Raw genomic sequence first — 24266 nt, 5'->3', positions numbered from 1 at the left:
ACTGCAAAAAATTGTTTTCATTAAACCTTTAGCAGTCCTAATACCAATGCTTAATTATACAACAACCCCTATGTTTCCTTTTATAATGGGTGTACAACATGACAACCCGTGACAGTGCTATGTTTTTTACATCACGCTGCTCCTCTCATTACACTGCTGCAGTCTCTCACCATCTAAAACAAGGGTCTCCAAACTTTCTAAACAAAGGCCAGTTTACTGTCCTGAGGGCTTTAGGGGGGCCAGATGGTGGCCACTGGGAGTAGAAAATGTCCCGACATCAGTGGAAAAAAAAATAATGCCCCTTTTATCCGGCATGGATCTACCCAAATTCTTTTAAAGCTTGGACAACATCAGGCATTCAGACACTAAATGACTTCATAGCATCTAAATCATTCCTTTCATTCCCATCGCTTAGAGAAAAATATGATCTACCAAACTCTGAGATATTTAGATACCTCCAAATCAAAAATTTCTATACACCATTCCTAAAGGGGGATACACCATTATCCCAATTATCCATTTTTGAATCAATCTGTACAAAAGATCCATTTGCTAAAGGTACAATTTCATCACTTTATAATCAATTATATGGAGTAGCAAATCTTAATAGACCCTCTTACGTTCAGAGGTGGGAGGAGGACCTGGGACGAACTTTAGAAGACACGGACTGGTCTAATATATGGCTCACATCTAAGTCATCTTCACCCAACATCTTAGCACTGGAGACAAATTATAAAGTCCTAACTCGCTGGTACCTTGTACCCGCTAGAGTGGCAAAATATTCACCTAATACCTCAACTCTTTGTTTTCGAGGATGCCCAGAAATAGGCACATATTTACACATATGGTGGACGTGCCCAGTAATCCAAACCTTCTGGAAGGAAGTCTTCGTGATTGCATCTAAAATATTTAAAAAAATAATACAACCAGATCCATATTTAACTTTACTTAATCTAAAACCGGAATGGTTAACACTCTCTCAATTCAAACTTATGATCCAACTAATAACGGCTGCAAAACAAACAGTGGCCAAGGCATGGAAATCTCCTACATTGGTACTAGCAGAAACAATTCACAGAATGAATAATACAATGTCCCATGCTAAGATGGTAGCCATCGATCAAAATCAAATTCCAAAATTTGAAAAACTTTGGCATCCTTGGATAAAACAACAGTTCCTGTCAAATTTCAATGACTCTGTCCTGTTGCCATGGTAACAAATTAAATGACTTACAGAGACAACCATTCTAAGGCTTCAAAGAGAACTAAAAAGAATAATAAACTGACGAGCGGGACAACCTTGTGGACCATACCTCTACCTTTCAACCCTTTTTCTTCTTTCTCTTTCCTTTTCTCCACCTTACGATTAAAGCTCATTATCAGAATTTATTTGACCTATATACACTCTACTTGTAAACAATATGTATAGTAGGTATAAATCATTTAAATACCTACAAAAGTAACTAAGGAAATGATATATATGTTTAATTTAGGTTTACGTGAACCCAATGTTTAATATTTGAAATTTCATGATATTTATCTATATAAACCCTACTGTAAAACAATGAGCTTACTTCATAGATCCTTGTAAACTTACTTTATGTATCTTTATGTATCTTTATAACATTGTATACTCAATAAACTTCTTTTGACAAGGAAAATTAAAAAAAAAAAAAAAAAAAAAAAAAAAATAATGCCCCATAGTTTGTTTCAGTGGAAGTAATTGTTCCCCATCATTGGTGTCCGTGAGAGGAATTGTGCCCCATCATTGATGTCATTGGGCCCCATCATTGATGTCAGTGGGGTGAATGATGCCCCATTGTTGGTATCAATGGATGAAATAGTGCCCCAAGGGCCGGATAAAAGCAAGCAAAGGGCTACATTTTGCCCCTGGGCAACAGTTTGGAGACCACTGATCTATAATAACTTATAGTGAACTGCTAGATTTTTTCATGTCTTAAATGACTCAATATCTATGTTAACACACATAATACACTATATTGTCAAAAGTATTGAGACACCTGCCTTTACACGTACATGAACTAATGGAATCCCAGTCTTAGTCCATAGGGTTCAATATTAAGTTGGCCCACCCTTTGCAGCTATAACAGTTTTAACTCTTCTGGGAAGGCTGTCCACAAGGTTTAGGAGTGTGTCTATGGGAATGTTTGACCATTCTTCCAGAAGCACATTTGTGAGGTCAGGCACTGATGTGGACGATAAGGCCTGGCTCGCAGTCTCCGCTCTAAATCATCCCAAAGGTGTTCTATTGGGTTGAAGTCAGGACTCTGTGCAGGCCAGTCAAGTTCCTCCACCCCAAACTCGCTCATCCATGTCTTTATGGACTTTGCTTTATACACTGGTCCAAATCATTTGGTGGAGGGGGATAAAGGTGTGGGGTTGTTTTTCAGGGGTTGGGCTTGGCCCCTTAGTTCCAGTGAAGGGAACTCTTAAGGCATAAGCATAACAAGACATTTTGGACAACTTCATGCCTCCAACTTTGTGGGAACAGTTTGTGGATGGTCCCTTCCTGTTCCAAAATGACTGCGTACCAGTGCACAAACAAGGTCTATAAGGACATGGATGAGCGAGTTTGGGGTGGAGGTACTTGACTGGCCTGTACAGAGTCCTGACCTCAACCCAATAGAACACATTTGGGATGAATTAGACCGCAGACTGCGAGCCGGGCCTTCTTGTCCACATCAGTGGTGACCTCACAAATGCACTCCTAGAAGAATGGTCATACATACCCATAGACACACTCCTAAACCTTGTGGACAGCCTTCCCAGAATAGTTGAAGCTGTTATAGCTGCAAAGGTCAACACAATATTGAACCCTACAGACTAAGACTGGGATGCCATTAAAGTTCATGTGTGTGTAAAGGCAGGCGTCCCAATACTTTTGGTAATATAGTGTATATGTTTAATGATGTGTTTTATATCAGTATTAGGGATCACTGCAGCAGGGGGATATGTATTCCTCAACACATTTCTTAAATCAACAGTCTACTTCTTCAGGGGGACCAAGGCAGCGCAATATCTATGTTAGCACAAATATAAAACAATCAGCATATGTGTACACACGAGGGAATAAATGTATTACACATAGGTCGGTTTGTTTTATATAATAATAATAATTTGTGTTAACATATACTGTATATTGAGCTCCCTTGTTCCTCCTGAAAAAGTAGATTGTTGGTCTAAGAAACGTGTTCAACAACACATATCCCTCTGCTTCAGTGATCCCTAATACTGATAAATAAAACTATAATTAGGACAATATAGAGGATAACACTGGATATTCATGGTGATAAGGAAGGTTGGTAGTTTCCTAATATGTGTTGTGCTATGATATATGTACCTTTTTTATATGTATATAGTTTTTTGAATGGCATACCAAATTAAGAATACCGTAATATATTTTTCAAAGTATTGTGGTTGATCTCTTGTACCCCACAAAAAGTCCCAATTATGTTATATATTGTTAATTTTGATTTGTTTCCTGTTCCAGAGACACAACAGGGAAGTGATAAGAAGGAGAATTTTTTATTTTTTTTTCTTAACTGTTTAAATTTGTGGTTGAGTTTAAGAATTGTATTGTAAGTTTAAGAAGTGTATGTCATGCTAAAACAATTTTATTAACAAAGAGGGGCAGAAATACAAACCCTGGCTGTTTTTCACTGCTATCTTGTAGACCTTCAGAGCTTTAAAGAGATTTCATTTACCTCATTTACTGTCCTGGAGACAGTTACACCAGATAGGAAGTGAAGAAAAATCATCAGTATAAACTCAGACAGCAATAAAAACGTAACAAGGATTCTAGCCTTCCCCTACTATATTTAGATAAAAAAAAACTTTGTGTAGTGCTCACCAGCCCAAAAGTCCCAGGGTTCTCCCCAAACCAGAGTATCAGCAGCCAGTCACAAAGTATTAGTCACTGTTCTGGCTCAATGGTTATCTTTCTTTATATGTATTGATGAATAAACATGGATGGGGATAAAGGGAGCTGTGGGATTCTGCAGTAGCACAATATATAAACAAGAAGAAACTTGTCACTTCCTCAAAGCTTCTTAGAACAGTCATTGCAGTAGCAACTAAGGGACTGAGCTACATTGGGACACCATAGAAAATGCCCAAATTTGAGCAAGAACTGGCACTGATACATAAGGGATAGTAGCAGCACACAGTCACTCGGATTTTACACACAGGTCTGTACTCACAAATGTCCCTGGATACCTCCTTCCAATATCAGTCAGACATTTCTCCCGCAAACTGTCCAGACCAGATCTTCGGTAAAACCCCACAATCCATTCCAGTAGAGTAAGCCCCCCCAGTTCTTTCACAGCTGGGACCTCATTGAGCACTAAAACAGGACCCCCAGCTCTAGCCTAGCTGGGACCTCAATGACCAAATGGAGACGTGCAGCTGGACTGCCCAGAAGGTCAGGAGCCCTTCAGGCTGGGAACTTCTTCTCCTGGACAAGAACCCTGCTGCTCCAGGCCTCAGACTATTTATGCACTACCCTGCCACCTACTGGGCACCCTGTCCCAAGGATTGGCTGAGACCACATAAATATTCAGGCTGCAAATTTTGATTCTTCCAGTTCACTACATTCCAGAATCCTCCAGAAGGCAGGGGAAGCAGTCAAACCTGCAACCAATGAAACCTAGAACAGCCCAAAGTAATCACAATCTGCTTCACTGATTACAGGGGAGCAAGAAGAACTAAATTTATATGCCCTAACTAGCAGACTATCTAGGAGGATGCTACATTTGTTAGGCCTCTTGTATACAGATGTAATAATTTACTGATGTTTATATGCATGATCTTGCTGGCAGAGGCTGGCAAAAAGATCCTGAGTAAAAAACACAAGGTATGTTCTATAAAGACCTTCTGTATACATGCGTACAGGTGCATAAATGTGGGTGCATGTATACACACGTAAAATTCCTCTTCATCCTCTTCTAGCTGCCTGTGTGCTTGTATGTAGCCGTGTGCATTGTCCTATAGACAGCAATGCAACCTGTGTTCAGAGCCTTAAAAATAAAAACTACATGGCTACAAAATGCTGTATTTTTTTGTCTTCCATTACAAATCATGTATAAACATTTAATACTATTTAGATTTGGTTTATTTTATAAATATCAACCAAGGTCCTTAGATCAGGGGTCATATGCATGCAGCCAGGGGATGAGTGTATATTCCAAGTGCAGCTGTATAAACCTTCTCTGCACCACAAGGATTCTGTCTCTTCGGGGGTTAAAGGAGTAACTCCTCTCCTGTATGCTGCATGAGCGGGAAATATACAATTACAAAGGGAGCAATAGTCCTTTGGGTCATTGTACTTTGCTTGTGGTCTCTCAAAAGGTGATGGGGAAAGATGGAGTAAACTATGGCTGTGTGCATAAACCTCATGTCTGACAGATAGTGAAGCAAACCTGTCATCCATTTAAGTATTTAAAACTAAAAGATCTGGTATTATTATTTACTAGTAAACCATTTGTATGCCTCTCTGAAACCAGCTTTGCTTTGTTACTAGCGGCTTGCCTTTCCTAACTTTTGTGTCACTCACTACTGACCTCTGAACACTGCGTCATTACTACTAACCTCTGCGTCATTACTACTGACCTCTGAACTCAGCGTCATTACTTCTGAACTCTGCATCATTTACTGCTGACCTCTGAACTCTGCGTCCCTTACTATTGACCCTTGCACTCTGTCACTTTATACTGACCTCTATACTCTGTGTCACTTACTGCTGACCTCTAAGATTTGCATCACATACTACTGACCCCTGTGCTGTGCATCACCTGCTACTGACTTCTGCACTTAGTCTCATGTTATACTGACCCCTGTACTCTGTGTCACTTACTTCTGACCTCTGTGCTCTGCATCACCTACCTAACTTCATGTCATAGTGTTTTTATATGGACTTTTCTGAAGGACTAAATATACACTTTATTTTTATGTCATTCATTATTTTATGTCAGTTCTTATTTTGCAGTTGCACTAATGCCCCCACCCCCACCCCCTTTTCTTGCACTTGGGTAAGTTTAGGATGGTAATGCCCTGTGCGATCACCTAATACTGACCTCTCCACTCGGTGCCACTTTATACTAACCCTGTACTCTGTGTCACTTACTACTGACTCCTGTACTATTTGTCACTTACTATTGACCTCTGCACTCTGTGTCACTTTATACTGACCCCTGTACTCTGTGTCAGAGACGTCACTTTCTGGGTCACAAGAAGAAGGGGAGGAGAGCGGATGTGTGTTTGCTCTTCTCCTTCCCCTTTACCTGCCGATGGGCAAGCAGAACCCGGTAAGCATGGCGGAGGAGCGCCGATACTGGGGGTGTGTGCGAGCGATCGGGCAGCAGCAGAGCCGCCAGAATGCTCTCACCTGGCAGGCAGGAGTCTGCCTGTCAGTTTCACACACAATCCTGCTGGCTGCAGCCACTGGATTGTGTGTGGTACCCCCCACTTTTGGCTCTGTACAAGGTACGGACCTGGCGGCGAAAGGGTTAAAAGCAGGCATACCACATTATGTAAGTCATTTCTAAAAACGAGGCTTGTAAATGCCTATTTAGAGCTATCCTCAGTCCGGTCACGTGACTCGCGGCCGCTTTACAGCTCTGATTCATGGCTTCTGCGGGAAGGGCTGAGATCTCCCTCTGACGTCAGCTGGGGAGGTCACGTGGCCGCTCAGCCCCTCCCACAAAAGCCCTGTCTCGGAGATGTAAAGCGGCCGCAAGTCACGTGACCGGCCTGAAGATAGCTCTAAATAGGTATTTACAAGCCTAGTTTTTAGAAAAAAACTTACACAGCGTGGTATGCCTGCCCTTTAATAGAGGGCCTGGCAGTGACCATTATAAGTTTTTTTTATTTTTAATAACAGTGGGGGGGGCGGGGGGGAGACACAGACACGGAGCTGACGGGGAGAAAGGAGGGGGTGAGGGGGGGAGAGGAGAGCAGAGAAGACAGATCAGATTAAAACCACAACTCAGCTGTCACCCATATGAAAGAGCTCTAACAGTTTTCATCTATCACCAATCAAACTCAATACTGAGTTAAAGTGTCATTGTGCGGATTAGTCTTGTACACACTCACCATACAGTTTTAGGGTGATCTTGTTCCTCCTCTGATAATACAATATAGCGTAGTTCTGGTAGTCTGTCTCTCCGAGCACCACGTCCACCTGTCCCATGTACCCCTTCCCTGTGTGTACAGAGATAAGCAGAAGTAAGACAAAACGCCTGCAGTTTTTTTTTTTTCTTTTTTCGAGCAGCCTTGGTCCATGTAAGGTTTCCAGTCTAATATCTAACCCTCTTAGAGGGTGACACCATTACACAAGCCTGCAGTTCTCACTGCACTTGTTTCTTTTCACATTTTATGTTGCTCAAACACCCCCACACTCCCCATTACCTGAAAAATTTGCTTGCCATATGTACAGTATACGTACACACTTACCAAGCAATGTATTATAAACACAGGTACACCTGCTTATTTATGAATTGATCTACTCAGCCAATCATATGAAAGCAGCGCAAGGCATACAATTATGCAGATACACGTAATGTCCTAATCTAGCATCAAAATGGGAAAAAAATGAATTTGACCATAGTATGAGTAGTGAGGTCATATGGGCTGGCTGGAGTATTTCTGTGACTGCTGCTGTAAGGTTAGAGGTGAATGGCCAGACTAGTTTTATCTCACAGAAATGCTCTGGTACCTAAAGCCTGCCTATAAATGTTTTCAGATTCTTTTTAATTTAAACTCTTTTTTTTTTTAATGTTAGTTTACAAACCTCATACACACCACTATAAAAAAAATAAAACTATACCAAACATATAGATAAGTGTGTTCCTAGATCCCTGTACATTTATCATGGCAACCATAATTATTTTGTAAAACGGAGGATAGGAAGAACAAGAGATGTGTGGTGTCCCTGAATCTGAGAGTATATGAATATTCACCAAGAAAGATCTAGTGGCTACCAGGTCCTTACAGCTATACCTCGAGATTGTTTGTCTGTGCCTGCAGCGGTGCGCAGTCATGTTGGAACAGGAAGGGGCCACCCCCAAACTGTTTCCACAAGGTTGGGAGCATGAAATTGCCCAAAATGTCTTGGTATGCTGACGCCTTAGGACTTCCCTTTACTGGAACTAAGGGGCCAAGCCCAACCCCTGAAAAACAACCCCACACCATAATCCCCTCTCCACCAAATGATTTGGACCAGTGCAAAAGCAAGGTCCATAAAGACATGGATGAGCGAGTTTGGGGTGGAGGAACTTGACTGGCCTGCACAGAGTCCTGACCTCAACCCAATAGAACACCTTTGGGATGAATTAGAGCAGAGACTGCGAGCCAGGCCTTCTTGTTCAACATCCGTGTCTTACCTCACAAATATGCTTCTGGAAGATGGGTCAAATATTCCTATAGACCACAGGTGTAAAACTGGCAGTCCTCCAGCTGTTCCAGAACTACAAGTCCCATGAGGCATTGCAAGGCTGAGACTTACAAGCATGATTCCCACCGGCAAAGGCATGATGGGACGTGTAGTTCTGCAACAGCTGGAGGGCCGCCAGTTTGACACCCCTGCTATAGACACACTCCTAAACCTTGTGGGCAGCCTTCCCATAAGAGTTGAAGCTGTTAGAACTGCTAAGGGTGGGCCAGCTCAATATTGAACCCTAGGGACTAAGACTGGGATCCATTAAAGTTCATGTGCATGTACAGTGCCTTGAAAAAGTATTCACACCCCTTGAAATTTTCCACATTTTGTCATATTACAACCAAAAACCTAAATGTCTTTTATTGAGATTTTATGTGGTAGACCAACACAAAGTGGCACATAATTGTGAAGTGGAAGGAAAATGATAAATGGTTTTCAAATTTTTTTTTTACAAATAAATATCTGAAAAGTGTGGCGTGCATTTGTATTTAGCCCCCTTAACTCTGATACCCCTAAGTAAAATCGAGTGGAACCAATTCCCTTCAGAAGTCACCTAATTAGTAAATAGAGTCCACCTGTGTGTAATTTAATCTCAGTATAAATACAGCTGTTCTGTGAAACCATGAGAGGTTTGTTAGAGAACCTTAGTGAACAAACAGCATCATCAAGGAACTCACCAGACAGGTCAGGGATAAAGTTGTAGAGAAGTTTAAAGCAGGGTTTGGTTATAAAAAAATATCTCAAGCTTTGAACATCTCACAGAGCACTGTTCAATCCATCATCCATAAATGGAAAGAGTATGGCACAACTGCAAACCTACCAAGACATGGCCAACCACCTAAACTGACAGGCCAGACAAGGAGAGCATTAATCAGAGAAACAGCAAGAGGCCTATGGTAACTTTGGAAAAACTGCAGAGATCCACAGCTCAGATGGGAGAATCGGTCCACAGGACAACTATTAGTTTTGCACTCCTCAAATCTGGCCTTTATAGAAGAGTGGCAAGAAGAAAGCCATTGTTGAAAGAAAGCCATAAGAAGTCCTGTTTGCAGTTTGTGAGAAGCCATGTGGAGGACACAGCAAACATGTGGAAGAAGGTGCTCTAGTCAGATGAGACCAAAATTAAACTTTTTGGCCTCAAAGCAAAAGGCTATGTGTGGTGTAAGACTAACACTGCACATCACCTTGAACACACCATTCCCCTTGTGAAGCATGGTGGTGGCAGGATCATGTTGTTGGGATGCTTTTCTTCAGCAGGGACAGGGAAGCTGGTCAGAGTTGATGGGAAGATGGATGGAGCCAAATACAGGGCAATCTTATGCCACGTACACACGAGGAGAAATACAGGCTGCTCTCCAAAAAGACAGTGTGGTTGTTTTTAAGGAGCACAATTCAACGATACTTGAACAAAAAAAAGCTGCATGGTTGAGCTGCCAGAAAAAAGCCTTTACTGCGCCAATGCCACAAAAAGCCAATGAGGCATGTCAAGGTCTTGTTGGGCATATTGTAACCAGGCTTTTTTTTGGAACTTGTACAGTAAAGGCTTCTTTCTGGCAACTTGACCATGCAGCTCTTTTTTATTCAAGTATCATCGTATTGTGCTCCTTAAAAACAACCACACCATCTTTTTTCAGAGCAGCCTGTATTTCTCCTGAAGTTACCAGTGGGTTTTTCTTTGTATCCCAAACAGTTCTTGTGTCAGTTGTGGCTGAATTCTTTATTGATCTACCTGACTTTGGCTTGATATCAAGAGACCCCCACATTTTCCACTTCCTATTAAGTAATTGAACAGTACTGACTGGAACATTCAAGGCTTTGGATATCTTTTTATATCCTTTTCTATCTTTGTAAAGCTTCATTACCTTGTTACGCAGGTCTTTTGACTGTTCTTTTCTACCTTCTCATGGCTCAGTGTCTAGCCTGCTTTGTGCATCCATGTTGGAGCTAATAAACTCATTGATTATTTATACACAGACACTAATTGTGATTTAAAAGGCCACAAATGTGGGAAATTAACCTTTAATTGCTATTTTAACCTGTGTGTGCCACCTTCTGTGCCCCCCCTCCCCAAAACACCTTGTCCCCATGTTGATGAGGACAAGGGCCTTATCCCCACAACCCTTGCCCGGTGCCAAAAAGTAAGAAACACAAAAGACAGTTTTTGACAATTCCTCTATTAAAGGAAAAAAAAAAAAGTTTCCCGCGATGTCCATCCTTCTTCAAGCACAGAAGGACCCGAAAAATAGAAAAAAAAAAGCTCTGCCTCAATGGGAGGTGCCCCGCCGACTGCTGTCTTTTCGCAGTGACAGCTGTTTTATAGGCAAGGGCGTGGCCACCCGATGATGTAACTGAGTGACTCCGCCCCTTCTAACATCGTGTGCCTTCAGAGGGGGGTGGGGTCATCTGAATATGTCAGCGGGTGGCCCCGCCCTTGCCTTTATAACAGCTGTCACAGTGAAAAGGGGGAGGGGCCAGGATCTGGGGTCCCCTTGTTAAAGGGGGTTTCCAGATTTCGATAAGCCCCCCACCCGCAGACCTCCACAACCACCAGGCAAGGGTTGTGGGGATGAGGACCTTGTCCCCAATTACATGGGGACAAGGTGCTTTGGGGGGACCCCAAACCCCCCCCCCCCATGTTGAGGGCATGTGGCCTGGTATGGGGGCGCTGTATTCAACAGAAATTTTAAATCAGACATTATATATGTTTTCCTTGACTCGCTAGTGGCATGAAATAAACATTGCCAGGGATCTTGCCCAATTTCAGAAATACTAATCATCATCATTATGTTTAAAACTTTTTTCCCAGTATAACTGGATTATTTGACAATGCCATCATATATGGGCATTCGTTCCCACACCACCACATTCCCTCCAACATTCCGATGGCAGCCCTGAGTAGATCTTATGTAATTTTGATAGAATGTTATATCACCTAGTCAACAATTTATACAGTAATTGATTTCTTTTATCCTCATATCTATTGTGGTGGAGTATACATAATCTATGACTTTACGCTTTAAATCTTCTGAGATGGGTTGATCTAATTCAAGCTCCCATCCACTCAAAAGGCATGAAACCCCTGGACTCGGGTGGGACACCAACATCCTATAGATGTTAGAGATACCATGCTTAGTTGGCCCTCCCTGATCCATGAGTCTTTCCATAGGGTTAAACTCATGAATTGAGCGGAGGGGTCTTGGCAATGAATCCACAAAATGCTTGTCTAAATCTCAAAGCATCCCATGGTGAAGAGCCAGATCTGAAAAAGTATTCCCCTTCAATAATCAGAACATTCGAATGTCGTTTAGAGATTTATGCAGCCCATATAATATCATTTTTATTTATTTTTTTATTAACCAGTGGGTTTAATGAAAAAAAAAAAAAATACACGATTCCCCCATCCACACACTTGATGTGGATGTGGGAATGCTTCCTACTGAGCATTTGTATTCTTAATGTAGATGCCGCCTTTTACTTTTAACATTGCGTCTTAATTAGCTCCCCTTTTGTAAGATACAAACTGTCTATTTTATTTTGAATGTGGTGCAGACCTAAAAGTGGCGCAATTTAAAACTACCCTAGTGGCGTACGAGTTGCTGTCAGAACCAAAAGTGATACAGATGTTTCATGAATTTGGTGCAACACATTAACGAGGGATTAATGCCAAAAAAGGGGCGCAGCAGCTTTATTGAATTCCCCCATTGGCTACTCCTGTGAGCCCCAATTCGGCAACTAAAAATCAGCTGTAACTATGAGGCCTGGTTTACACTAGTGTGATTTCAGATGTGACTTGAGTTGCACATAATGACAATGGGAATCATATTGTTTTCAGTGGTGCCTGTTCACATTATTGCAGCACAGCAAGGTGCCATTTTGGAAAAGGTCCCTGTACTTTGGTGCAATTCCAGCATGATTTTGGTCCCGTAGAATATGCAAACCACTTCAAAGTAGCATGAAAGTAGCCGTAGCATTTAAGTTGCACCTGAAAGTTGGATCAAAATTGGATCACAGCCATGTGAACCCAGTTGGCATGCTCACTTCTTGACCCCCCTTTTAGCAGATATGTTATGACATATAATATATATATATACTATTAATTGACCAATATCGTTTTTTCCGGTGCCAATACGATATCGATATTTCGGCCACCTCTCCTGCCGATAGCCGATATTTTTTGCCGATATTTTGTACATTTAAAGAAAAAATGTGTACCTTGTCATTTTAACTTTTTTGGGGTTTTTATCCCTATTATTGCTGTCATAAGGAATGTAAACATCCCTTGTGACAGTAATAGGCATTGATAGGTACTCTTTATGGAGAGATCTGGGGTCTATAATACCTCCAAACCCCTCCCCTGCATTTTAAAGTATTCAAAATGTCAAGATCTGCATTTTTGAATACTTTATTTTTTTAAACTGGCACCTTTAAGATGCCAGTAATCCAGGAAGTGATGTCATGACATTGCTTCCTGGTCACTAGATCCAAGACCCAAACAAAACATCAGCTTTGTTTGGGTCTTCGGCCACCTGGCGGACATGCTGGCTGGTTGTTTGGGCCTCCCAGTGGGACGGGAGAGCCCGGGCGAGCGGTGGGAGGGGGGGGGGGAAACGTCCCCTCCCGCTGCTTGTAATAACAGTTGAGCGGCTGCTGAGCCACATCAGTTATTAACACAATAAAGCTAACCGTCCGCTCTAAAGAACGGTACCGGGGTGATGCATGCAGCTGCATGCATCACCCCAGTAAAACCCCTTGAAGCAATATTGGTAATATCGGTCAGTTTTTTAACTGATGCCGATACTTTGAAAAAATAGAACCGATAGTCGGTAGATCCCTAATATATACAGTACAGAATATATATGATGTTGTAAGTACCTACCTTTTATGGTAAACCGACCCTTGATCTTATTTGTCTGATAGGCATGTTTAATCTCCCAACAGATGCCGTCCCTGAAAAAGAAAAATATATACTGAAAGATAATTCTAATTATGCAAGGTTTACATTAGCTGCACTTATCTATGCTCTAATGAGGACCTGTCACCTGAACACATACAACAACCCAGCAGACCAATAATTTTATCTTGAAGTAGAATGTTTCCCAAAACATTTTTGTTATTATTAAATAATGTGGGGAAGGGTAAGAACCTCTGTCAGATTTTCTTGCTGTTTGCAATCAAGCTGGGCAGATTCACTCTCACTTCCTCCCCAGGTGTCAGTTGTTGAGACAGAAAATTAAGGGAAGTCTCTCGGATGGGGACTTAGGCCCCTTTCACACGGGCTTTCCGATCAGGTCCGTCTGATTGAAGGCTCTATTCAGCCCTGTTGAGCAGCGGATGTCAGCGGTTACATGTCTGCTGACACCCGCTGCTATTCGATCCGATCCTGTTCGTGAAATCCAGACAGATGGAAACCCAGGCGGACCGTTTTCATCCGATCCCCCCATAGAGGAGAGTGGGGCTCTGACCAGTTTGTCTCAGCATAGTAAGTGGAGATGGACCTGTCATCTGCCTGCTCAGTGGGGATCAACGGATCAATCCCCGCTGAGCAAAGCGGAGTCTGTCAGGTGGACCACCCGTGTGAAAGAGCCCTTAGACATCTATAAAAACCTGAAGGAGTTTCTAACTTTTCTCCAATTTACCTAATATTGAAAAATATTTTACGGTTCAATTTGTCTATATTAAATTTCACGTAAAAAAGGTGAAATGAATGAATATCTAGTCCATCAGCAGGAAGAAAGATGAGTCTACAATATACAAGGTGTCTTCCCATAAAATTCTCAACAAGATAATAGTCGAGACAGTATTGTATACGTTAAACCTTAACAAACATAGAGTTAGTATACCACTGCTGTAGAAGGCTATGATCATATAGTATAATATAAATGTGTAAGCCAGAGATTCCACCTAGTGTGGGATTTGGATAAGGAAGAGTTCCTAATCGCAAGACACAATAACAATCCATAATTGATGGCGAGAAATAATTTTTCCCTTTCCTCATGATATTGAGCTTCACTGCCAGCAAGGTATGTAAAACCACTGTTCTAGCTGGTTTGGGAAACTTAATATGTAGTATTGCCATCTCCACTGAGGGTAGCACGGGGGAAGACGTGAATTCCTACAGTAACTTAAAAACTTGGTTCCAAAAGTAGTGAAGCAAGTTACAGAACCAGAGGAAATGTAGAAAAAAACTGATCTCTCAACAGTTACGCCGACATTGCGGAGAATTTGTAGAAGAAAAGTTGGCTAACCTATATTGGGTAAGGTACCGTCCATGGAATACTTTATACATCAACACCCAATGGTCAGCACATAAAGTAGAGTTATTCACAGAAGCCATTTTTGAGGTGAGAAGGTCTTGCCGATATCACGTTCCCATTTTACTAAAATTGAACGTTTCATAAAAGAGGATTTGTTGTGCAGTTTGTTATAAAAGTAAAAAGATACCTTTCATCGGTGAGGTAGTGCCTTTTAAAAAAGGTGATAAGTGAATCTTCTATTTGACATAAGGTAGTTAGGGAAGATTGCTGAAGTAAATGCTTAATCTGGAGGCATTTATAATAGTCCGGAATTGTCGGTTAAAAATGGTCTAAAGGTCTGTGAAGGATTTTAAACCAGTAGTGGAAAAAAGATCCTGAAGACCAAGAGTGCAATTGCATGTGCTTTATGTGTAAGTTAATCATATCTAGGTGTTATAAGCGATTTATAGTCCTCCGGGATTGTTGGTAATGTAGGCAGAGTTTCCAGTGCTACAACAGTAGTGTGACTGGATGGATATTGTGACTCTGAAGATTTACTTCTTGAAAATGCTGTTAGAAGTAGAGTACGTGTACAAGGCATACATGGCCAAACTTTATTCTTAGTGGTATTCCACCAAAAGTGATTTTGATCCAAAAGCTCAGCTAGGTAATGATGATAAAAATTAGGTAGGGACAGGCCACCTGCTGATTTTATGTTTAGACATAATTGTAAAAGAACATCAGGGGGTTTCTCCTTCCAGATGTATTTGTTAATAAGTTTAGTGAAAAATTACAGTGGCAATATACTAGGTATGGTTCTAAAGAAGTATAAAATCCTAGGTAGTAGTTGCATTTTAAAGGAAGCTATCCTTCCCACTGTAGAATTTGAATTTGGTTAGGTTGAGAAGCTCTCGGGGGAGGGTTGGAGAATATGTTTGAACTTTAAATCATAGAGTTTTGCGATACAATTAGGAATATGAATGCCTAGGTATTTGACTGAGGTGAGAGTCCAACAGTAAGGGAATTGAGAAGTAATGGATTCTTTCATTTTATATGGAATATTCAGAACCAGAATTTGAGATTTGGTGTAATTTAATTTGTAGTAAGAAATCGTTCCGAATCGTGTAAGTAATTCTTGGATGCATTGAAGGGAGGTGAGTGGGTTTGTAATTACCAGAATAACACCGTCAGCGAAAAGTCCTATTTTATTATGAACCTGACCAATGTGGATACCTTTTTATGCTTGGGGAAGCTCTGATCGAGTGTTCTAAGCATTCCATCATCATTGCAAATATAGTTGGAGGCAAGGGGCATCCTTGTTGAGTGCTGTTGGATAAATGAGATTTTCAAGACAGTAGCCCTGGGGTGAGCACTTTTGCAGAAGGATGGGAATACAATGCCATTATTGCTGATAATATTGGGCCCTTGAACCCGAATTTACATAGAGTAGCTTCAAGGTATCCCCAGGTATTGATCAAAGGCTTTCTCCGCATCCAGCAGTAGGAATCGTGCTGGAGTCTTATGGATCTCGACAAACCTGAGGATGTTGAGCATATGCCTAGTGGTGTCTGGGGCTTGTCTGTCTTTACTGAAGCTAACTTGATTAGGATCAATTAGTGGGGGTAGAATATCAAGTAATCGTAAGGCAATTGCCTTGGCATAAATTTTAATATCAGAATTTAGTAGTGAAACTGGCCGATAGTTGCTGGGCATGGTGAGATCTTTATCAGGCTTTGGAATAATAGTTACAACCGCCTGAAGCATTTCTTTTTGGAAGTGACCTGCAGTTATAGCATTATTAAAGACATTAACTAAATGAGGCGCTAAAGACTCGTGAAAGTGTTTATAATACAAGACTCATGGAAGTGTTTACAATACTTGTTAGGGAGTCCGTCAATGCTGGGGGATTCGGTTAAGGGGAGCGAGTTAACTTTGGTAATTTCCATTACAGTAAATAGGCAGGAGAGGGAACTAAGTTGAGAAGCAAATGTTGGTAGAGCAAGAGGGGTTAAAAAGTTGTTGGTTGGATCACTGGTGGGTTGTATAGTATTAGGGTCTGATTTTAGATCATTAAGAGGAGCATAGTACTTCCTAAAGGCCTAAGCAATCTGTTTCTGATTAAATAATTTATTGTGAGTGTCCTTATCTATTAAATATGATTTTGATATAATAGTTACATAGTTACATAGTAGGTGAGGTTGAAAAAAGTCCATCAAGTCCAACCTATGTGTAGTTTTACCATACATTGTATATCCCTGTATGTTGTGGTCGTTTAGGTGCTTATATAATAGATTTTTTTAAACTATCGATGCTCCACGGTGAGACCACCGCCTGTGGAAGGGAGTTCCACATCCTTGCCGCTCTTACAGTAAAGAACCCTCTACATAGTTTAAGGTTAAACCTCTTTTCTTATAATTTTAATGAGTGGCCACGTGTCCTGTTAAACTCACTTCCGCAAAAAAAGTTTTAACCCTATTGTGGGGTCACCAGTACGGTATTTATAAATTGAAATCATATCCCCTCTCAAGCGTCTCTTCTCCAGAGAGAATATCTCTAATAAATTTTTCTTCAAATACCAGTTAATATGACATGCTATATGTACCCAATTTGGTTCCTTAACTTAAACACTGGCTCCTCGACCTATGGAACAGACTCTGTTTAAGGATAATCATACAAAATTGACTACCACCCTTTACCAAATTCTGCAAGCTTCAGGACCACAACCATATGCGCCCTCTTTCCCAAAATGGTTGAAGTTCATACCGGACCTTTCTGAAGATAGCTGGGAGGAGGCAACAGACACCTGTTTGCCAATATAATTAGCACAGCAGACAAATTTATCCTATTTAAATGTATTTATTAACTGCATTACACACCAGACAGGTACATCCTATGAGCCTTACTCCAAATGCTCAGTGCATTCTATGAGATCTAATGTGGAGTCTCTCCAGCCACTCTATATCATGTTTTCTGGACATGTCCCCGAATCAAGTCTTGCATACAGTTAATGCAGAGTAACCCAAGTTCAAAGTAATATATGAAGGCAGAGCATGCCCCAAAAAATTTCAGAGAATTTGAAATCCATGGTTGAAAAACATATGACCTCTTTCTTGGAGGTGTCTTCTCTGGACTTGTTTACTTAAGGTACTGCTTCCATATGCTTCTTGGATTTTGGAATGCACTCGGGGGAAGAGGGGAGGTGTGTGTGTGTGTGTGTGTCAGATGGAGTTTGTTTTGTTTTGTTTATTTACCTTGTTTGTAACACCATTTCCACTAAGCTATTGATGGAATTATTTACCTGTGTGCTCAGTTTTACCCTTAAGGCCTGTACACTCGATCATAAAATCGTACAACAAATACCGCTTTTGAAGCACTCGTATGATTATCTGATCGTTCGTACACAGCTTTTGTCCGAAATTATCTGAAGGGACAAAATGGAAAATCTTTCTTGTACGATACCAGTTTGCATGATTTTCGCTTAATCAGTACAGTTTTTAATGGTTTTCATGGATATTTTATTGCATTCAAAAGTGGAACTTCCACTCATTAGATTCCTCCCCCCCTCCGGTGACACAGTTGGCACCTTTCAGGGGGGAGGGGGGTACAGATACCTGTATATTACAGGTATCTGTACCCACTTCCGGCGTAGATAGCTGCAGAATCTGCGAGTATTTACGCCACATCCTGTTCCCCCCCCCGCTGCCTGCTGGGAAACACACGGGTCCCAGAGGCAGCAGGGACCATTCGTATTGCGCTGCGCGACTCGCGCATGCGCAGTAGGGAACCGGGAAGTGAAGCCGCACGGCTTCACTTCCTGATTCCCTTACCGAAGATGGAGGCGGCAGCACCCGAGGATGGAGAGACGCTTCGGCCTCGGGTGCCGACATCGCGGGCGCCCTGGACAGGTAAGTGTCCATGTTTTAAAAGTCAGCAGCTGCAGTATTTGTAGCTGCTGACTTTAAAAAATTTTCGGTGCCGCTCCGCTTTAAATGGATCATCTTTGTAATCATCTGAAACGTGTTAATAAAAACATATTCAACCATAATCAGTACAGTTTTTGTCCGGAAATACAATGCAAATACAATACAATACATCACTTCCAATTTTTTCCAGTCAGATCTACTTACAGCTCTCTGAATGTGCTAACAGCCAGGATCTCCGCTCCCTGGGAGTTCTTGGAAGCTGAAGCTTGAATTAACGTGGCCTCCACACGATGGTTGTTGATTTTCAGATAATTACACTCAGAGGCCACGGACAGTAGATACCACTTCCCTGCAAACTGATTGTACAGACAAAAATAGTTAGAGGACTCTCAGACCAGATTGATACAAAGTAAACTATGTGCAGTATGCTTGGCAAATGGAGATGTTTGTTACAAATGTTACTATTTTTTATTTTTATTTTTTAAATTTCATGATCCTCCATTCAGCAAACGGTGATTCGCAATGAAGCCCCGTTCACATCTTGCAATGGCGTGTTTTCAGAGCAGCACCTTTCATTTGAATGGACCAATCTCTGCTCCAAAAACACACAAAAGTAGCTCCTGTACCTTTTTTTTGGAGCCAACTTTGGCATGTTTTCAAGCGTTTTGCTGTGCAACAAAACACGTTAGTGGTGCCTTTAACAGTATTAGCACTCAAATGCACGTTGCGTGTTTTATGGCAGTTTTATCAGGTTTTAGAATCATGGGCAGAATCACGCAATTCTAGCAGTGATTCTAGAACATCCAGATGTGAATCGGAAGAGTCACAAATTCTGCACCTACTGGCTGTAGAATAACGCTGTAAGGCTTTACTCTCATATATAAAGAAATTATGTCATTACCATTAAGGCCTTATTCACACTGGTGCAATTTTGCCAAAAAGCACCTTTCCAGTGCTGCAAAAGCACATGAACATTAGTTTTCTTTAAATCCTATGTAACTGTTCACAGCACTGTATTTTTAAAAGTACAGCATTCTGCATCTTTGGTGTCCCGTTTCAAAGCACAAAACGCATCTCCTATTGAAAATTAATTGGGAACATCGAAAAACTTTTTTTGAGTCGCATGTCAATTTTTTTTTCAGGTGACCAGGGATAAAAGCACATGCAAAACTCATCTAAAATGCATATGCATTACAACGCAATGCAATAATGTGTAAAAAACACAATATGCTTTTTTGAAAAAAAAAAAAAAAGGCAAACTGTATTTTTAAGCACCCCAGAGTGAACAGGCCCTTAAGTGGCCCTGTCTGAGGGGCAACAAAATTAGACATTCATTACCCTGAGAAGAAAGTAGTTAGCTAAACCTGTTTGCAAAACTTCAACTATACACAAACTGAAATTGTTTTTAGGACATTGCTTGTAGCAGTGAGCAGGGCCATCTTTGAGGCAGGGCAAAAGGGGCAGCTGCCCTGGGCCCCAACATTATTGTGGGACCCAAGGCAGCTGCCTTATACTTGCCAACTATCCCAGTTTAAATTCCCTTATCCCTTGAAGTTTTAGTCCCATGCTGTGTCCATATATCTCAGTGTGAAGTGTTACTAATGTTGCTCAGCTCTGCCTATTGTCATGTACAGATGACTCACCTGCAGACCCTGTGTTTACATGATGTAAATAACCTGCACTGATATGTAAATAACAGCAGCATCAATATGTAAATAGCCACGGGACTGTTGCACTGATATGTAAATAGAGGCGGAATTCATATCTAAATCATGCCCCCCGAGGTCATATCCACCATCACTTCTGCTGAATGCTGCCCACTGGGGAGATAAAGGGGCATGCTTGAAAGTCCTGCCTACAACTGTGGTCATTAAGCCTAACATCAGCCTGTTCTGCAAAGGTAAGCAAATTGGAGGTGGAACCCTTGTTCAAAATAACATGGTGCCACAGCACAGTGAATTGTAGTGCATGTGAATACGCACTTCTCAGTAGATGAATGAGGGTGTCATTAACAATAGTTAATTACATTAATTACATTAGTACTTTAGGTACTGCTGAGAAGGGGACTATTAAAGGGAACCTTAATACACAAAGGACAGGATGTGACATAATCATCTTGCCTCTTTGCCTCATCAGAAGAAGCTTTGTATTCATTCATAGAATTCAAAGCTTCCAGTGAATGCCTGAGCAGTGCCCAACTCTATTTTGTTCCGGGAGTGGGACAGGGACTTCAGCGCCAGAACACAGCACTGTATATAGTATATGGCTGAGGCTGCATACAGTTAATACAGCTTGCCCAGCACCCCTTTTAGTGCAGAAAAAAAATATGTTTGGGCCAGCTTTGTCAAATTAACTATGTAAAGGGACATTAAATAACAGGCATTTTATATGACTAGTATAATTTCCTGATGCTTTCCCTTGCTTGTGAGCCGCATGTGCCACATGTCGCTTGTATGGCAGGTTGTGACTGTGCTCTTGTAAAGTATGATGCCTCTTTACATGGATGTCCAACATATTTTTCAACAGTCAAATTTGCATGTCCGAAAAATACACATGAAAGTGCGGGAAAATTATGCTAGGCATATGAAATGCCTGTTAACCCACTGTGTGCATGAACCCCAAACCAGGAACATCTAAACACAGGTAAAAGTGATCTGGAAGCATAATTTTTTTTTAGATTTCCTAGATTACTGAATTTAGAAAAGTTAGCCTTGATTCACACTGTAAATCACACAGGAACCACACCGCATTCCTGTGCAATTCAGATGCAATTCAGTGCGGTGCGATTTGAGGCCATTCATTTTCAATAGGCTCAAACCACACCACATCACTCTGAAAACATGCATGCACCTTTTAGTAGAGCCACACTGCAAACTGGTTGTATGGTCGTTTTGTACCATGCGATCCGATGCAAGCAAATGCACTGCGCTTGCGATCTGTTTGGGGTGTCGTTAAGGTTGCACTGACACCCGCTTTGGATTGCAAGGACAGTGCGATTTGAATGTGCTGTTGGAAACATGCAGGGATTGTGGTGTTTCCCACACTGCATTAGTGTGAACATAGGCTTAAAGAGGATATTTACACTAAAAAGAAAAAAAGAAAAGTCGGCAGCTACAAATAATGTAGCTGTTGACTTTTAATATAAGGACACCTACCTGTCCAAATATCCAGTACTGTCTTTGCCCAGGTCGGGTCTTCACCGGCCTTCAGGTCACCGGCGCCGGCTTGTTTAGTGTGGGAAGCCGACTGCGATTCCATGCGGCTTCACGGCTGGCTTCCCACTGCTTATGCACGAGACGCGCTGCACATTGTGAATGGTTCTGCAGCCTTCTGGGACCTGTGACCTGTTTAAAAAGGCTGTGGACAAAGAGAGGGGAGCTGAACTTCCGCTTAGATAGCCTAGGTGATCCAAGCGGAAGTAGGAGTGGGTACCTGGTAAAACCAGGTACCCCCCCCCCAGAAAAAAAAATTAAATTATAAAATTTGAAGGGGGGAAGGGGGAAGAAAAACGGAAGTTCCACTTTAAATGCAGGATTGTGAGTGTGAATGGGGCCTATCTATCTGATTTCTGGGATTTGCTAAGCCCTTTTCTTGTCTACTGCACAGAGAATCGTTTGTTGCACATAAACTAATACTCCAGGACCAGGATCCTTATTTTCACAAAAGTAACAGTTATTCTCAGTTTCATTTAGTGCGATTTGAAAACTACAGTCATATGGCTGAAATAAAGAACCTTATTCTTTGTGAGTTGTTTACAATCTATCATGCTGTAACAGACTTGTTTAGCCAACGCTCTTTCTTACCTTGTTGATGTCAAAGTTAGCCACATTCTGTATCTTATCAATCGGATTTTGCGGTGGTGGTTTCTTGTTCCGTTGCCCCCATGCCAAAGGGGTACTGAGGATCACGAGAAGGAGGACGACTTTTGGGGGAGACATGACTCTCAGGTGTCTCAACAAATATCTTGAATGGTTTAGATGGAGCAGCCCAAGCAAAGACCTCTGTTGGGAGTGTATTGACTTTGGACAATAGCAGTTGTGTACATTGCTTGTGTTTGCTGGGTGGTTGGGTAATCTTTATCTATGGAGCTTGCTGGAAATGACAAGTCTGTTTTCATTAGAGATTTCTATGTCCTTGGAGGGTCCAAAGGGTCAATTTTAGGAATTTCTGTCTGACTGGTGGCAAGGAAGTCACACAGATTTTGATTGTATCACGAATATGTGATGGGTTAATAATGTTATGAATAAAAGTATACTAAACTGCAAAGAAAAACATGTTAAAGCAGAATTCCAGGTATGGCAAGTTTTACATCAGCTGGGGGGAGTTAATAGTACTGACACCAATACTGATTGACACTATTGCGTCCACTAAATACCAGTGCTGGGGGTTCTTACTTTGTCTGCTGATACTACAGTAATGTTGGGGGTTATTATTGTGCTCCCATGTAAGGGGGGGACTCCAAAGTAAGCGTGGACAGTGGACTCCTATGTATGAGTGGACCCCTATACAAGGGGCGGGGACTCTTATGTAAGGGAAAGACGCCAAAGTAAATAGGCACTCTGATGAATGCCGATGTAATGGGGGACACCTATGTATGGGGGGGGGGGGGACTCCATTGTAAAGGGAATTTCTATATAAGGGGATCTCCTATGTAAAGAGAACTTCTATGTAAGGGGGGACTCCTATGTAAGAGGAGGGAATCTGATGTAAGGGGGGGGGGGGGTGGATTTCTATGTAAGGTGGAACTCTAATGTAAGAGGGAGACAGTGGATTTCTAACTAAGAATGGGGCTCTGATGTAAGGGGAACCTCCTATGTCAGGGGGTAAATCCAATGTTAAAAGGATTGCTATGTAAATGGGGGAACTCTGATGTTTAGGATGATATAAGGATGGACTCCTATGTAAGGGGGGACTCTGATGTAAAGGGGCAAGGGACTCCTAAGTGGGGAACAGTGGACATCCATATAAGGGGGAACTTCCTTTTAAGGAGAGACTCCTATGTAAGGGGGGGGGGGGAAATTTGAGGAGGGGGCTCCAGTGTAAGGGGGATTTTGATGTAAGAGGGACTCTGAAATAAGGGGGGGGGGCTCTGTTGGTAGGACGACTCCTATATATGGGGAGTCTTTGTAAAAGGTAAAGGGGAACCCTGTGTAAGAGGGGGCACACTGATGTGGGAGGGGGGGATGCTGTGTATGGAGGGACTCCAGTGTATGGATGATTCCTACATAAAGGGGGGACTGCTATGTAAGGAGGGACTCCAATGAATAGATGATTCCTACATAAAGGGGGGGGGCTCCTATGTAAGGGGAGGACTCTGATGTAAAAGGAGATGTCTATGTAAGGGGGGGGGGGGACCCAATGTGAGGGAGACTTCAATGCAAGTGCAAAACATTGAACTCATATTTAAGTAGGGCGCCTTTGTAGGGGTGGCACCTACATAAGGTGGGGGGAACTCTGATGTGAGAGGGAACAGTAGACTCCTATCTAACGGGGGACTAAATTGTAAGTGGGGAACAGTGGATTTCTATGTATGGGGGGTGAGGGGTACTCCAATGTAAGTAGGGCACAGTGGACACTTATGTGAGGGGGTGCTTTTATGTAAGGAGGACTCCTATGTAAAGATGGGGGGCTCTGATGTAAGGAGGTCTCCTATGT

At 41.8% G+C, this 24266-nt stretch overlaps 1 protein-coding gene across 1 annotated transcript in view; it reads right to left on the bottom strand.

Moving 5' to 3' along the window:
• Positions 1-22667, bottom strand: part of C8G (complement C8 gamma chain) — a 29243-nt gene extending 6576 nt beyond the window's left edge. The window contains exons 1-4 of the mRNA XM_073599968.1: positions 22415-22667; positions 18816-18967; positions 13332-13402; positions 7111-7218 (exon numbers count right to left, since the gene is read on the bottom strand). Coding sequence (XP_073456069.1) covers positions 7111-7218; positions 13332-13402; positions 18816-18967; positions 22415-22549 — 466 coding nt within the window. The 5' untranslated portion in view covers positions 22550-22667. The remainder of the gene's footprint in view (positions 1-7110; positions 7219-13331; positions 13403-18815; positions 18968-22414) is intronic.
• Between the last annotated feature and the right edge of the window lie 1599 nt (positions 22668-24266).

Source organism: Aquarana catesbeiana, linkage group LG09 (genome assembly GCF_042186555.1).
Source record: "Aquarana catesbeiana isolate 2022-GZ linkage group LG09, ASM4218655v1, whole genome shotgun sequence".
In the NCBI taxonomy this organism is placed as follows: Eukaryota; Metazoa; Chordata; class Amphibia; order Anura; family Ranidae; genus Aquarana; species Aquarana catesbeiana.
This window is presented reverse-complemented; position numbering and strand designations above follow the sequence as displayed.